General features: G+C 43.6%; 2 protein-coding genes and 2 long non-coding RNA genes across 4 annotated transcripts; 3 read left to right on the forward strand and 1 right to left on the reverse strand.

The window, feature by feature from the left end:
- The first annotated feature begins 2,559 nt into the window (after window positions 1-2,559).
- Window positions 2,560-4,580, forward strand: LOC103634892 (uncharacterized). Its single transcript, XR_002266672.2, has 8 exons — window positions 2,560-2,680; window positions 2,771-2,901; window positions 2,995-3,070; window positions 3,140-3,438; window positions 3,533-3,908; window positions 3,980-4,239; window positions 4,313-4,385; window positions 4,480-4,580. It is a non-coding gene; the product is annotated as an uncharacterized lncRNA (long non-coding RNA).
- Window positions 4,581-6,958: 2,378 nt separating this feature from the next.
- Window positions 6,959-7,517, reverse strand: LOC103634909 (uncharacterized). Its single transcript, XR_557001.3, has 2 exons — window positions 7,387-7,517; window positions 6,959-7,282 (listed from the first exon to the last, which is right to left on the reverse strand). It is a non-coding gene; the product is annotated as an uncharacterized lncRNA (long non-coding RNA).
- A 255-nt stretch (window positions 7,518-7,772) lies between these two features.
- LOC103644651 (calcium-dependent protein kinase 20) lies at window positions 7,773-9,742 on the forward strand. The gene is made up of 5 exons (XM_008667826.4): window positions 7,773-8,130; window positions 8,213-8,515; window positions 8,587-8,754; window positions 8,962-9,192; window positions 9,336-9,742. The coding sequence occupies exons 2-5, from the start codon at window positions 8,486-8,488 to the stop codon at window positions 9,486-9,488; spliced, it is 582 nt and encodes a 193-aa protein (XP_008666048.2). The 5' UTR covers window positions 7,773-8,130; window positions 8,213-8,485; the 3' UTR covers window positions 9,489-9,742.
- A 3,604-nt stretch (window positions 9,743-13,346) lies between these two features.
- On the forward strand, window positions 13,347-15,314 carry LOC100284904 (beta-amylase). The gene is made up of 2 exons (NM_001157799.2): window positions 13,347-14,153; window positions 14,262-15,314. The coding sequence occupies exons 1-2, from the start codon at window positions 13,431-13,433 to the stop codon at window positions 15,150-15,152; spliced, it is 1,614 nt and encodes a 537-aa protein (NP_001151271.2). The 5' UTR covers window positions 13,347-13,430; the 3' UTR covers window positions 15,153-15,314.
- The last annotated feature ends 588 nt before the right edge of the window (window positions 15,315-15,902 follow it).

Below are 15,902 nucleotides of genomic sequence, written 5' to 3' on the forward strand. Positions count from 1 at the left end.
ACCTACATGTGTTAGTTTAAAAGAAAACAAGGAAACATAAGTGATTGCATAGACTGAATAAATCTATGGTGAACTTCATTATGCAAGCAATGCCACTCTGCCTCATATTCTGCTCTAACTTAAAGGCTTCAGTCATATTGCCTGCCTTACAAACAGTAGATATGATGGAGTTGTAAGTAATATTGTTTGGTACAATTCCTCTGCTCGTCATCTCAGCAAATGCCTGATAAGCCTCATTCACGTAATCTAATCGGCTTAGGCCATTAATATATGCTGAGAAGGCAATAAAATCAGTCTGCAAACCAATTTTGCCCATATCATCCTAGCATTTCAGTGCGCCAACTGCATTACCGTCTCTGAAGTATGCATCCAAGCTGATAGTAAATGATGTACTTAGACAATATCCTTTGCTAACCATGTGCTCTAAAAGAAGCTGTGCCTCATCAAGTTTTACTTGATTGCAGAGTCCCATTATCAAGTAATTAAAAGTAGACGAGGATGGTGCCAGTCCTAACTTGTTCATAATTCTATACAGTTCAGAAGCTTCTTCGTGGAGTCCCTCCTTACTATAAGTAGCGATCAATGCATTAAATCCAGTAACACGCAATGGAACACCCTGCTCAATAGCACCAAGCAGAAGCTCCCAGGCATCATCCAATCGATGATCCCAACAAAGCCTACAGACCAACATATCCAACCCATCAGCCGACATATGTGAACTAAACATGTCATGGTCATGGACTAACTGGGCAGCATACCCGAACTTGTGAGCTCTAGCAACAATAATGTTGAAGGTGCAGGAGTCTGGCACTAATCCCCTCGCTTGCATCTCGCTATAGGCTGCACTGGCCTGATCCATCTGTCCACTCTTTGCATATCCATCAATCCAAACATTGAACGTGATTGTATTTACTTGGATCCCCACCTGGGCCATTTGATCGAACAGCCTCCTTGCTTCTGGCATCCTCCCCTCATAGCATTTTTATAAGGAGCAATGTTGTATATTTGCAATAATGCCATGATATACATCCTATAAGATCAATGGCATCGGGTATACTTAATCAAACTAGGATGGTGGCAGGCCTGTGTCCCTTTCCTCCGTAAGTTTATACAAGTTCACTTGTCACATCTATATGAATGAAGAACTTAAGCTAAAGTTCGTTTTTTATTTAGTTTCGTGCTATTTGACGATGTACTTTATATACTTAAAATACTTTTGTCAATAAAATTATGTTTGACACTTTTAATCTGATGGGTAGTTGGTACAGACCAAATCACAATGGATATAGTGGTGGAGAAAGGAAATGTCGATGTTGGCAATACTGCTGAACCATCGTATGAGGTTGTGGCTAGAAGTGGTTGTTCAGCACAATTGTCAACTAATGACACCGATGAACATGAATTGGGTAAGTGCTATTATCAATTACAAAAAACTAAGGTCTGCATAATAAATATTTGTTTGACACTTAATTCTTCTCTTGTGCGCCATATATATAGAGAGCGAGGATAGTAAGGTCAGTGTTGGTAATGCTGCAAAACAATCACACGATGTTGTGGGAGTAGGCATTGACTGTATTTTCAATCATGTAAAAGTGTCAACTGAAGCCGATCTTGGGCCACAACCGGGTAGGCTCTCTTATCTACACTCCTAAATGTAAATATTGTCTTATGAGTACTCCTAACAATGCTTTTGTCAAGATACTTATGTTTCATTCACTCCTCATACAGATGTGATACACCTGACATCTTTGGATGTTCCAAATGAATCAAGTCAAATAAGTTCTGATGCGGATATGGTAAAGCAGAACCAACAAGATGCTTTGGACACACTTATTAGAATATCACAACATAAGAAACCAAAGAAATTGAATGTAGCTCGAGTTGTCTCTGAAGGTAATTTTTTTGTTCTTGCCTTATTGCATCTTATTGGTTTTCGCATATATCATTTGCTTATTAAGTATAATATTTTTCATTGTATAGATTATAAGTGCACCCCAAAAGATGTTCAGCTTATTGAATACATTAAAACATTACCGGGGAAACAAGTTGTGGTGAACATCGACAGCGCATGGTTAAATAGAAATGATATGGAATGTCTTTTTCATGGTGACATGCAATTGTCTGACAACGTAAGTACATTTGTATGTTCATATTATATACAGTAATAAAGTATATATATTTATAATTATCATATTATACAGTATGGTATACATATTTAAAGCTAGCATGTATATTTGATCTGTTAATTGTATTCTTTTGGTGTACAGGCCCTCAATGCATATATACACTGTATTAGGGGTGAAGAGCATTTACTTCATAGAGAAGGTGGAAAGGTCTTCTTGGAGAACACATTCATTTCCAGTCTGCTTAAGCGTGATGGCGACCCTAAGGTGCTCTTAAATTGTAAGGAAGACACAATTGAACAAAGGGTGGACAACTATTTACAGTCTGACATGGTTGACCTAAAACTCATCTCATTTTTAATATATGTAATATGTAATATATTGGTGCACAATACTTACAAATTAATGTTAATGTATGTTCTATGAAGGTGTTCCTTCCAATGAATATAGAAGATTTTCACTGGTACCTGGCAGTTCTGAATGCAAAAAAAAGTGAGGTACATGTACTCGATTCTATGGGACAACAAATAACGGATCGCCGAGACCTTTATACTACAGTGAGTAATCATTTCTTTTATATTATGATTATTTCATCATTACATTATTTGTTATCTATAAATCTTGATATGTTTTATATATACACATAGTTAAAAGGTCTAGAAAGACAGATTAAACTTGCAGCAAAACATAAAGAGCTTTACCAAGGCAAGTGGTCGAACCTTGATGTTGCATCATGGCCAGTTATAGAGAAGATCACAACACAAATGCAAACCGATGGGTAAAATTCATGTGACCACAACTCTACAAAATTGGTTTTATTTATTTTCATATATACATAGAAACTCACCTGATCTGTTAAATTTCATATTAGGGTATCTTGCGGGCTATGGATGATAAACTATATGGAATACTGGACAGGATCCTCCCTATCTGATAACGTAACTCAGGTAGAGGACGTATATTTATTTATAGGAACAATGTTTTTTTTGTTTTAATTTATATTTATATACTTGCAGGATGATATAACAATGTTTAGGTTTAAGCTACCTGCAATATTATGGGACTCGAGATTAAACACAAAGAAAGGACATCAAAATCTTGACCACAATGTGGATGAAGATGGAGAGAGTTCAAGTGATGTTCAAATAATCGATACTCCATGTGAGTTATCTAAATCGTCAAATACATCACATCAGATTGAACCATATATATCTCCATATGTTCTGCCTGCTAAAGTAACATCAACAAACACGCAAGAACTGATGTTTGTATTATGCACATATATCATGGGGATAGACAACGACAAATATTTAAAGTAAGTTAATTCTCATTTCATATAGTATATGCATGGTAAATATTCAACACATATGTACTTGATTTAACTATAAAAACAATTGTTCATTTAATAGGAAACATTGGATTCAGAGCACTAAACCTTATCCAATTTCTTTAAGTCTTCAAAAACTTAAAGATATATTGGATGTAAATAAGCCGATGGATACAGATTGTTTTAACATGGCTGTTCGGATGATCGCATGCAATGATTCCTTGTTCTTGTTGGAAGACAAATACCACTACATGGATCTACAGTTCTGTGTAAGTTCAAGTAATTAGTCTTTATTCATATAAGTGTGTTCATTATATAATTATTTTACTAACAAAAAGTAGTCCATAACTAAATTTGGTCGAGACCCTCGCCTTCGTGCAAAGCCAGATATCAACATGTTGGCAAAATTATTAGAATGTTGGCCTGACATGGAGTACGATGTTTCAGATTGCAAACAAGTAAGCTATACTCTTCATCATTTTTGTAATCTTGTTTTTTCTCTTACTTGAACTATTTTTTTAATTTGCAGATTCTATTGCCCTTTTCTTTCTTGGGTCACTTCACCTTATATGTACTTAACATGGACACTAGAAGCATCTATATAATGGACTCCATGCCTATACCATCATGGTTTAAGGGTGATCATCCTAGCATGCATTATATTCATAATATACATTATATTGCCAATAATATGAATGCTGCCATGGAATTGGCCAATCCTACATGGAAAGACGATATTTATATGTGGCGTCGTATAGTACCAACATGGGTTCCAAGAACATTAAACTGGTATTTTTTTTAACCCGAACAACTTATTAATTTTGTCTACATATATGTAACAACATATTATTTTAATTTGTAGGGATTTATCTGGCTTTCTTGTTATCAACTTTATGCACGATTGGAATGGTATAAGGTTACCCTGCATTTGCACTGTGAGTACCCAATTTGTTCTAATACTTTGTCAATATTGTTCTTCTATAATTGATTATTAATCGTGTTCTATGATATGTAATAATGAATGTGCAGAATGGGAATGACCTGAGGACCAAATTCTTAGTAGAATTATTGAAGTACAAGGACAATGAATCCAAAGACAACATTCCAGAAGAAATACAAGAAATTATTAGGCACATTAGATAGATATGATTTTATTTGTAATGATACTCAACTTATTATCCTAATTAATTTTATTGCATTTTAGGTTCGTAGTATCGTTAGGAACATGTGCCAACATATATTTTAGTTATATGTTGCAAATATGAAGGCAGTTCAGATTTCTGTACTTTCAACGATGCATTGGTGTTTTAAAAGATTCAGCTTATCCTACTGTAGTACTGTGCTTAAAAGACTCCTATGGGTTTCCATCTTTTTATTGGAAACGAAGTACCATACTATTGTACTGTACAGTGACTTACAGGTATGGAGGGATAGGGCTCATAGCACCTTCTAGCTTCGTGAGTCAAATTTGAAGACTGGTGAAATCATTTTAAGCCTTTTGAAATAACATACCATGTGTTTTTATTCTTTAAAGCTTTCATGTGATAATGTTTCCTCCAAGTTATTGCAATCATTATCAATTCTCATCTTGGTGTTGAACATTAATAGTATCTTTATCATCTGTGTTTTTCTCAGCACTGTAGTCTGTCACCACTGCCAGCATATGAGCCTGCATTTGATTGGGAGAATGAGAGGTCTTTGATATTTGGCCAAAGGGTGCCAGAAAGTATACCAGCAATAAGCAACAGGTTGCTTCAGCCCATAGACTAAACCAATGCATCCATCATTTCTCTCTCCCCACCCCTTCTTCTGGTGATCAATGCTTATTAATTAATCCCGTTTTGAATTGTTTTGTACTGATTACAGTGGCTTGAAGATAACTGTCAAGGTACTATCTTTGTCATTCCAAGCTGGATTAGTTGGTGAGCAAAACTAGAATATTTTGTGATTGCTTCTTAACTTCTTTACTGTGCTTAAAAAACTACCATTTTGCACTTAGGCAAACATGCTATGCATAAAACATGTATGTAAAATTGTAAATCATGAGTAGCAAGTCAAAGTTTTTGATTCGCATCTTAATAACTATGATTTGGTTCACAACACTCTATTAGCTAAACTACTATACTCATGAGATATACCATGTATGTGCTGTCATTATGTTCCTCAGTAATGATGATGTGAACGTTGGCCAGTGACCCATACCACCTTGTTTCTTCTGGAACAGAACTGTCAGTGTTTGTTCAATGTCCTGTGCTAATGGTTCTACGTTTGTAGAGTGTTTGCGTGAAAATGATTGCTGCCGGTGCCGAACATACTGCTGCAGTAACTGAAGACGGTGACCTCTACGGATGGGGTTGGGGTCGATATGGAAACTTAGGTCTTGGTGACCGTAATGACCGTTTGCTTCCTGAAAAAGTATCTTCTGTGGAGGTAAATTATCTAATTTGGCCCGGCCTGTCTTTTGTTTCCAGTTTAGAATCAACAGATCCAAGTATTTGAATGTCTACTAACACCTACATCACTTGATACTGCATGAGAATCGGTCACATATTACAAAAACTGAATGAGCTCTTTATTCCTCACTTGGTTTCTGAGCAACAGTCAAGTGTACTCATAAGAGAACCATCAGCTGTGTTTAGTTCTGTAGGCGTGGTGCTTGAGCCGCCAAACATGCTCGTGTTCCTTTCTTTCCAGATCATCCACCTGACAAGCAAAAGCAGGGAGTCAAAATCACGCTGGATGTTGTCGTCTTGAAACATCCCTCAGTTGAAAACAGTATCAGGGGTAAGTTCTTTTTGCCCTGATAGAAACCATCAAATGCATAAAATTCTTTCAGCTGATTAGCGGTTTGGTTTACCAACACATGATTACTGGTCTTCCTGTAACTGGTAGGTAGGTATGCAGCTCCTGTGCTGTGAAATTGTTGAGAAGACTGACGCAGTGGTCTATCGTTGAAAGGTAAACAACAGCGCACCTTCCTGTAACTGGTAGGTAGGTATTCAGGTGTGGTCGTTTTTCTAAGGTAAGCAATTTTATAAGTTATTACTACCAATATGTGAGATAGAAACAAAAATGGCAAAGATCTGTAAATAAAAGCTCTTCACACATAAACAAGAAAGTTCGTTTCGTAGTTGTCTGTATTACAGATGTTTACACAGCAGCAACGCTGCAGAGATGAAAATCCTGTTAAAAGAAACGCTGCAGATAAGATAGCTACAGTAGCAAGCTATGAAACCATGCAGCTATACTGCTATAGGACAAAGTTGAGAATCATACTAAGAGACTTAAGAACTATACTAAGAGACATTTCAATCTTCTCAAAGTACAACTGTAATGGGCTAAACTTTTTGCTTGAACATAATAAAAAAGATACCATAAAGTTATCCAGTGATGCCAAGGATAGCTGCCTCAATTGAATTCAAGCTCAATATTGATTTCGTGATCAAAATAACAAACAACATTGCGGGCACAAGATGTGTATAGACTTATGATTTTATCGGAACCAAGCTGCCCACATAATACTACCATTGTACTGCTAAATTGCCATCATCATTATTCTCTTAATGGTTTAATAAAGCTAAAACAACACAGACCAAGCTACACTAACTGTCTAACTTCGACTTGACTGAATTCTAATGTCAGGCTCCTTGCCACCTCTTGACAGTAATGACAATTTGGTTTCCGGACTCCTACATAATGTAATCATAGATAATGACACAAAAGATCAAGGGAACAGGGGCTGGTATTGCAGCCCCATATTCTCAGGCAGTCCCATCATCAGATTAAGATTTTGCAAAGCCTGACCAGATGCTCCCTTCACAAGATTATCTATCTGCAATGTTGAAACATAGCTTGTAAGGTCTATGTGCATCTTAAGTATGTGATATTATTTTTGATGCATACTTATGTGGGATAAAGTTGACTGAAGGCACTTACGACAGAGATGATGATGGCCCTTCCAGGTATTCTATCCTCATAGACATTCATGAAGCAGTAATTTGATCCCACAACATGGTTTGTGCAAGGAACATTGCTACCATGTAACAGCTTGACAAATTCTTCATTCTGAAAAGATACAATGACGAATGAACTCTGAGCTAACAAGAGTATAATTCTCTACACATTTCAAAAACAAACGCAGTGGTCTATCGTTGAAAGGTAAACAGCAGCGCACCTTCCTGTAACTGGTAGGTAGGTATTCAGGTGTGGTCGTTTTTCTAAGGTAAGCAATTTTATAAGTTATTACTATCTGGCAGTTCATGATTACTGGTCTTTCTTTTTTCACTGCCTTGGGTTTTCTGATCTATGGAGGAAGGCAAGATCATGAATACTACTCAATGCTTCTTTAATAAAGTCATGAACAACAATGCATGGATTTTTTATTTTATCTTTTTGTTAGCCAATTGCATTGACTAGGTTGTCTGCAAAACATGTACCGCAGAAGTATAAATCTAAAAAGTGTTACGTTAGTACTTAGTGATATGCATTAAGTTCAGGGTTTGATCTAGCTACCGCACTACATCCAAATATGCAGTATGCACTTACATTTCTTGTTTGTTCAAGCTTTTCATCATGCTAAAATATTTTCCTATTGAGTCAAAAGGGAGGCAACAAAAGCTGAGAGAAGTCGGCAGAGTTGCCACCATATGTTTCTGTTGTTTCTCGGCACGATGCATAATGGTAAGGGTTTCTGTCCACTGGAAGTTGTGCATGTTTAGCTCTTACATTTCGTTCACGAAATTTGCAATGTCATTTCTTGCAGATGTGCTTCAATGCATTTGACGAGGAAGATGACTATATTTTTGCTCATTTTTTTCAATCTTAAAACAGCGAGAAACTATATTCCTAGATTGCTGAACCTTTTGTTAGCATTGATGGAAGATAATGCTATAATTTTTGTAAGTGTTCCCCCTTATATATTTGTCTGATAACCTTGTATCTCCCTCCAGATCACCCATGGTTACAGAACATTAAGAAGGCTCCAAATGTCAATTTGGGCGAAACTGTTAAGGCCAGACTTCAACAATTCTCTGTGATGAACAAGTTCAAGAAGCATGCACTTAGGGTACATTTCTGTCTGACTTGACCCTTTAATTGTCATACTTGCTCTGGAATTCCTCACATCTTTGAATACAGGTCATAGCTGAGCATCTTTCAGTAGAAGAGGCTGCTGACATAAAGGATATGTTTGAGAAGATGGATCTTAACAAGGATCAAATGCTTAATTTCGATGAGCTGAAGCTTGGTCTGCATAAATTTGGTCACCAAATCCCTGATGCAGATGTTCAAATACTAATGGAAGCTGTGAGTTGACATTATTTTCCTCCACAACAGAAACTTATTGCACCTCTTTAATATTGGACTGGATTTTTTTTTGCTAATGTGAATCACCTTTGAATGTATTTTGTCAATCTGGTTTAATGTTTTCATTTTTCATTTTAATTAAGCATTCTTTCACGAAGGTGATGTGTTTGGGCCTTTTATGTTTACTGTTTGTGCATGCTATGCCAGGCGGATGCTGATGGAAACGGGTCCTTGGATTATGGAGAATTTGTTACACTATCTGTTCATCTAAGAAAGATTGGAAATGATGAGCATCTTCATAAGGCATTTGCATACTTTGACCGGAATCAGAGTGGTTATATTGAAATCGATGAACTCCGTGAGTCATTAGCTGATGATCTTGGACAGAATCATGAAGAGGTTATCAATGCAATTATCCGTGACGTAGACACCGATAAGGTTCGTACTTCTTGATCAATCAGTTTTTAAATGGATGCTAGCTTGTTTCTCGCTTCTTATTTAGCTCATTTGGTGTAATGGTTACAAGACTGAACTTTGTGGTACGGACTATCTAAAACTGTTTTTGTTGTCTTGTTCCTCAGGATGGCAAGATAAGCTACGATGAGTTTGCAGCGATGATGAAGGCCGGAACAGACTGGAGGAAAGCGTCGAGACAGTATTCGAGAGAGCGGTTCACCAGCCTGAGCCTTAAGCTGCAAAAGGATGGATCGTTGCAGATGGAGAGTACGCAGTAGTCGATAACACCCATAGGCAAGTTGTGAATTACAGAAGGAAACCCTGTGTAGATTTTCTGGTTGTTTGTTGACAGCTCTTCTGCTCGTCCTGATCTTCTATTGCTTTCTATTCTTCACTCGTCTGTTTGAAGCATTGGGGGGATTGTTGATGCCGTGATTGTATTTAGACTGCATGATCCATGCCTCACTGATTTCCACGCCTTAGGGCAAAGTGTACTGTACAAGAGAAAGAGGGGAAAATGATTAGGAGTTTGTACACATTTCTTAACTTCTGTGGACCCATTTGCTTGTGCATTGTTCTGTGAATGTCCTGATGACGAGTTCCTGCATATGGTGCTCGATAACGGTTGGTTGAATTGAACCTGAAGTGCTGGAGCTGGATGGATGAATTTAATTTATGGGTCAACTTAACGGACGAAGCCATGCTGCTTGACTACGTCTCACATTGCCGAAGTCTGCTGCTTGACCACGTCTTAACATTGCCAGTTTTCTGAAGTGTAGATGACCCCTGTGCTATTCATGGACAGTCAAGCCAGAGATCTGGCGTGTTTGCCTGCCCGGCTCAGCCCGCCCGTCCAACTGGTTCGAGGCTAGGCTGTAACTCACTTTCCGCATGATTGCTAGCCGCCCTCTCGCCCACCCGCCTCACGCTGGCCAGGCTCACCAGCGACGGCCACTCCGGGCTTCTCCACGCGTGCAGGCTCATAGTGGAAAAAAGGACATAAGTTGCACGCGCGTATGCATGCTAGCTTCCTTGGGTACAATGTGAAAGCTTTGCACCACGAGCAATCATTCTCCTAAAAATGGACCTTGATCTCGTTTCGGTGAAACCAAACTGAAAGGCTAAATTTGCAGGCGTATAATAGCTAGGCTACCTAAACACATGAGAGTTGCAGCCGGCAGCATAGCCAGGCTGCTGGCCGTGGCGGCAAACGCGTTCTGAGTCTTGTATGGTCATTGTGAGCGCAGCGCCAAACGTGAGGTTTTCCCGTCCCTGCCTAGGAAAAAAAAGAGGGCATTGGCAATTTGGCATCCAAATGATGGAAACATATGGGTTTGTTTAGACGTGACATCCCACTACGTTTGAACATACAATTTTGAAATTGGACTGGTGAACTGGTCAACAAGCCTGCGGAGGGATGGCAACGGGGAATTCCCCGTCGGGTTTTAGCTCCCCAAACCCGTCCCCGCGACGAAAAAATTTCCCCGCGGGGATCCCCACGAACGTTTGCGGGGGACATTTCTTCCCCATCCCCGTTCCCCGCGGGGATAAATCCCCGTCGGAGATCCCCATCCCCGCTTAAATTATAATTAAACTAGGTTAGTGCCCGTGCGTTGCAACGGGAACATATAATATCATGATAACTTATATATAAATGTGTTATATTGTTATGAGACCCTCGCCTTCGTGCAAAGCTAGGTTGCGGTGCATCATCTGGTGAGGTCTCTTTTACGAGTTGGCTTCTTGGTAGAAAGGGAATGTCACGGCATAGGCACTGAGTAGATTGTCACGGCAGATTATTATGTACTTCAATTCTGGAATATTTGATGGAAATGCTATTTTAGATTGCTTGGTAAGTGGGAACCGCCTCAAATCACAGAAGTAGAAGCAGCTTCCGATTCAGCCGGAACCATTTCTTCAAAAATGTTCTATTATAGAATAAACAAGGCTTGGGAGATAGAAAACATTATTCAGCCCGGACAGCTCGCGAATGTCATCCTTTATCTCATAACTGCATAACACATTTGTATATATAAATTATCGAGATATTATAGGTCCCCGTTGCAACGCACGGGCACTGACCTAGTTAAGTCAAAATCCCCCTCAATCCGTATCAATCCCCTTCAATCCATATGGATTGAAAATAACCGAACAAGCCCTAAGTAGTAACCATCACCGTCCTGCTCAGGTAACCGGCCCAGATAGTCGCTCCTCCTGGTTTGCCTCTTGGCTCACGGCTACTCTCCTTTGTCAGCATCGGACGGTGGCTACGGACGTGATCGTCTAGCCATACGTAATTAATTTTTTTGGTTGGACAACAGGTCACGGCTGTCGTTGATGTCTAGGACGACAGCACCGGCGCGATCTGGGTTAGAAAAGTCTTTTTTAGCCACATCGATGCAGTTGTATATATAGAATTAAATGTATTTATTCGTTCTTAAACCAGATGTGGTTATACTTTATATACTATGACCGATTAAGGGTAAAAAATATCTTTTTAAGCGGTAGAAATTAGGAAAAGAAAATAGAGATGGATGAAATAAATATGAAATATTGTTTTAGAAAAGTTGGTCACTTGTAAGCACTACTATAAAAAAGCCTAATCTGTAAATATTGTTATATAGAAACCACGTTATAGAGAAACCATCTCAAACGAGTACCATAATAGCGCAAATAACTTTGCCACCAAAAAAAAAGTACCACGTCGTGCTAGTAGCCATTGAGCCGGTTCTAAGCCTATCGTGCTTCGTACCAAACGGATTTAGATCAGGAAAACCCAAAATATTTTTAGAACATATCGTGCCAGCCCGAAGTAAAACAGTGGCTCAGTTTGGCCCTAAATCACGTCATGCCTTCATTGGGTCGTGTCGGCCCAAGCCCGACCCATATATTTGACCACATAAAATCAAAATATTACAACAACAAAAAGTTCATAACTTACTAAATTAAAGATATTAAAGAATCCTAGCATCATTTAACCACATAAACTCCAAATATCACAATAATATAAAGTCGATAGCCTACTAAATTAAAGGAATTAAACAATTTGGGCTTTATTGAACCGTGTCGGTCTAAGTTCGGCCCATCTGTGCGGGTCGTGTCGGGTGCCTTATAGGCTGGAATTTGAGGCCCGACCCAGACCCGTCTTCAAGCCGCGCTAGCCCGGTCCGTATTATTTCGTGTCGGGTCATGTTTTGGGCTCATGTTTTTGTACCATGCTCGTGCTGGCCAAAAAGCTCTACCCCATATTCCCAGCACTATGTGCAAGACCGACCGAACGCCGCAGTCCATTTCAACCCATGTTCGTGTATACATCTCATTTCAGTTTTTGAATTTTTGACATATAAGAGACGTGTCCACCACATCTTCCAGATCGGTTGGTGCTGGATCCATATCCAAAACCAGCCTCTCACATGGCTCGGACTCGGAAGCATGGCATGGCGCGGAAAGCCGTCGCCCGTCGCATGCAGAGCGCACGCAGGAAGCCCGGCAACGCGTCCTGGGCCCTGCCCCCAAGATCGGCGGCGAGGCGCGGTGAAACGGTGGCCACGAACGCGGCTCGCGCCAGCGATTCGGCGCCGCCCAGCCACACGCCCACACCAACACCACGTTCCACTTCCACGTACGCCGCCGCGGCAGCGACACACCGCACGCGCCCCGTACCCCAGTCCGCGGCCAGGCCTCGCCGGCGTCTGCGTGGCGCTGGCGCCTCCACGTTCCTACGTGCCACCCTTATCCACAAACCACAAGTAGTAATCCGTACTGTGCTCCCGATGGTGCCAACTGCCAAATGACGCGAAACGCCTTCGAACCGCCCCACGTTCCGAGGACAAGTGTCGGTCCCACACTCGTCTTTTCCAAGGGTAGTCCCACCACCTCGTCATTCGACGAATCAACCTGGCTGGGCGGCGCGGGGCGGGGCGGCGCGGGCGCGGCAAGATCTGACGCGATAGAACGGATGGGCCCCAGCCGTCAGTGGCTCGATAGAATCTAGCGGCGCAGGAAAACCCGGCGATAAACTTGAGCAGCACATGAGCTTGTGTGTTTTTTTGCGGCGCGCTGGCTCCCTGCGACGTGGCGCTGGCACCGGCCTACTGTCCATAAATACGCGCGCCCCGACGAATTGGGAGGGAAAATACACTACGACCACCACCAAGCGAACGAACCAACGATCGACGCTCCCCGACCAGCGTGGTGAACAGGACAGCAGTCAGCAGCCAATGGAGGCAGCACTGACGCAGCAGGCGGCAGCGACGGCGACGGCGACACCGACGAGGTGGCGGTGCGTGGGGGACGCGTCGCTGGCTAGCCATGGCCAGGGCCAGCAGCGAGCAGGCGCCGTCCGGCTCGGAGCGGCGCGGCGTGCGGTCAGCGGGGCTGTCCGGGCTAGCAGCAGCAGGCATCTGGGCCCCGTGCGGGCGCTCGTCTCCGAGGCCGCCGGCGGCGAGCGGGCGGCGGAGGGCGAGGGAATGGACACCGCGGTGAGGCTGTTCGTGGGCCTCCCCGCGGACGCGGTGGTCTCCGACGGCCGCGGCGTGGGCCGCCCCAGGGCCGTCTCGGCGGCGCTGCGCGCGCTCAAGCTGCTCGGCGTCGACGGCGTGGAGCTGCCGGTGTCCTGGGCCGTCGCGCAGCCCGGGCCCGGGGGCTGGTTCGAGTGGGCCGGGTACCGCGCCGTCGCCGCCATGGTCCGCGACGCGGGGCTCGACCTCCGCGTCTCGCTCCGCACCGACGGCGACGCGCTCCCCGGATGGGTGGCCGACGCGGCGGCCGCCGACCCCGACGTCCTCTTCACCGACCGCTCCGGCCACCGCCGCATGGGCTGCCTCTCCTTTGCCGTCGACGAGCTCCCCGTGCTCGTCGGCAAGTCGCCGCTCCAGGCCTACGAGGCCTTCTTCCGCAGCTTTGCTGAAGAGTTCGATGACTTGTTCGGGTCAACGATCACGGTAAGAGGAGCCCTGGTCCAGGAGGAGAACACACTTAAAATCTTTTTTGCGTTCTTTTAATTTGGGAAACTGAATCTTCTCTCTTTGGTTCGTTCGTTCATGGCACAGGATGTGACTATCAGCCTGGGTCCTAACGGCGAGCTACAGTACCCGTCATACCCGCCGGGGAACCAGGGTTCCCGTGGCTTCGACGGCGTCGGCGAGTTCCAGTGCTACGACAAGTACATGCTGGCACGGCTGAAGCGTCACGCCGAGTCGTCGGGGCAGCCACTGTGGGGCCTGTCGGGTCCACACGACGGGCCGCGGTACGACGACGAGTCGCCGGAGTCGTCCGCCTTCTTCAGAGAGCTGGGGGGCTCGTGGAAGTCGGCCTACGGGGAGTTCTTCCTGTCCTGGTACACCGGGGAGCTCCTGGCGCACGGCGACCGTGTCCTGGCCGCGGCGTCCAGCGCGTTCCGCGGCAAGCCCGTGGAGCTGTCCGCCAAGGTGCCACTCCTGCGAGGGCCGGGGACGGGCCCGAGCCCCGCGGACGCCACCGCGGGATTCCACGGCGGGTACGGCCCGGTCGCCGAGATGTTCGCGCGCCACGGTTGCGCGGTGATCGCGGCCGGCGTGGAGGCGCGGCCGGACGCCACGGCGGAGGAGCGCCTGGCCCAGGTCAAGGCCGCCTGCACGGAGCACGGCGTGCATCTCGCGGCGGAGAGCGCGCCTCTCGCCGTGGCGCGCGGCAGCGACGGCGACGGCCCCACGCGCGTCGTCTGGCTGTCCGCCGGGCGCACCCGGCCGTGCCAGTTCACGTACCAGCGGATGGGCGCAGAGTTCTTCTCGCCGGGCCACTGGCCGCTGTTCGTGCAGTTCGTGCGCGCGCTGGAGTGCCCCGAGGAGGCCCATGAGGACGACCTGCCAGCCAGCGCTGACGGCGGCGAGCGGCTCACTGTGCCGTCCGCGGCCGCGGCGGCCCCAAAGGACCAAGCGACAAGGGAGGTGCAAACCGTGTGAATGGCAAATCATTTGTCGCGCATTCTTAATGTACAGTACTTCCTCCGTTGTTTAGTTCAAAATAAACGGGCGGGTGATAAATATTCGAGAATGGAGATGGTATATAGAGCATCTCTAACCTTTATGTAAAAAGTTCCTAAATCTTAGTTTAATGAGTTATTAGAAAAAAAGACAAGTCTCCAATAGTACCCTAAACGATATTGCTAAATTTAAGAAGTTGTTATTTATCTTTTCTTGTTCCCGCATTTGGTAATCTTAGAGCATTTCTAATAGTTATGTAAATTGAGCACCCCAAATTATAGATTTAAGAAGTTGCTAAAACACTTTAAGGAGTAGAAAAATATATGTGCTCAAATAGTTCCCTATTTTATTGGTTTTAATTTTTAAAGTTGCCTACGCCAACAAAAAATAAGCGAGCATGCTTTCTATTTTGATTGAGCTTGCAGTAGAAATCAAATATCAACAACCTTCTCTAATGTCTTGAGAGGTCAATAATTTTTAAAGTTGCCTACGCCAACAAAAAATAAGCGAGCATGCTTTCTATTTTGATTGAGCTTGCAGTAGAAATCAAATATCAACAACCTTCTCTAATGTCTTGAGAGGTCAAAGTTATCGTGGAAGACCAAACGATCGCGGCGATGGCGTGAAGACATCATATGATATGCTCTGACGATGCCTCGGTATACGAGGTTGTCTAGTCGTGGCGTCATCAAGACATCTGGGCACTGGAGATGGATTTGTGGTCAACAG

Source organism: Zea mays, chromosome 1, assembly GCF_902167145.1.
Source record: "Zea mays cultivar B73 chromosome 1, Zm-B73-REFERENCE-NAM-5.0, whole genome shotgun sequence".
Classification (NCBI taxonomy): domain Eukaryota; kingdom Viridiplantae; phylum Streptophyta; class Magnoliopsida; order Poales; family Poaceae; genus Zea; species Zea mays.

What these genes read in the sequence shown, in the direction of transcription:
- LOC103644651 (XM_008667826.4), top strand. Translation starts at nt 8,486, where the DNA reads ATGAACAAGTTCAAGAAGCATGCACTTAGG. An exon ending in TCAAGAAGCATGCACTTAGG is followed by an intron (nt 8,516 to 8,586) that starts GTACATTTCTGT and finishes CTTTGAATACAG; the next exon opens with GTCATAGCTGAGCATCTTTC. An exon ending in GTGACGTAGACACCGATAAG is followed by an intron (nt 9,193 to 9,335) that starts GTTCGTACTTCT and finishes CTTGTTCCTCAG; the next exon opens with GATGGCAAGATAAGCTACGA.
- LOC100284904 (NM_001157799.2), top strand. Translation starts at nt 13,431, where the DNA reads ATGGAGGCAGCACTGACGCAGCAGGCGGCAGCGACGGCGACGGCGACA. An exon ending in TGTTCGGGTCAACGATCACG is followed by an intron (nt 14,154 to 14,261) that starts GTAAGAGGAGCC and finishes TTCATGGCACAG; the next exon opens with GATGTGACTATCAGCCTGGG.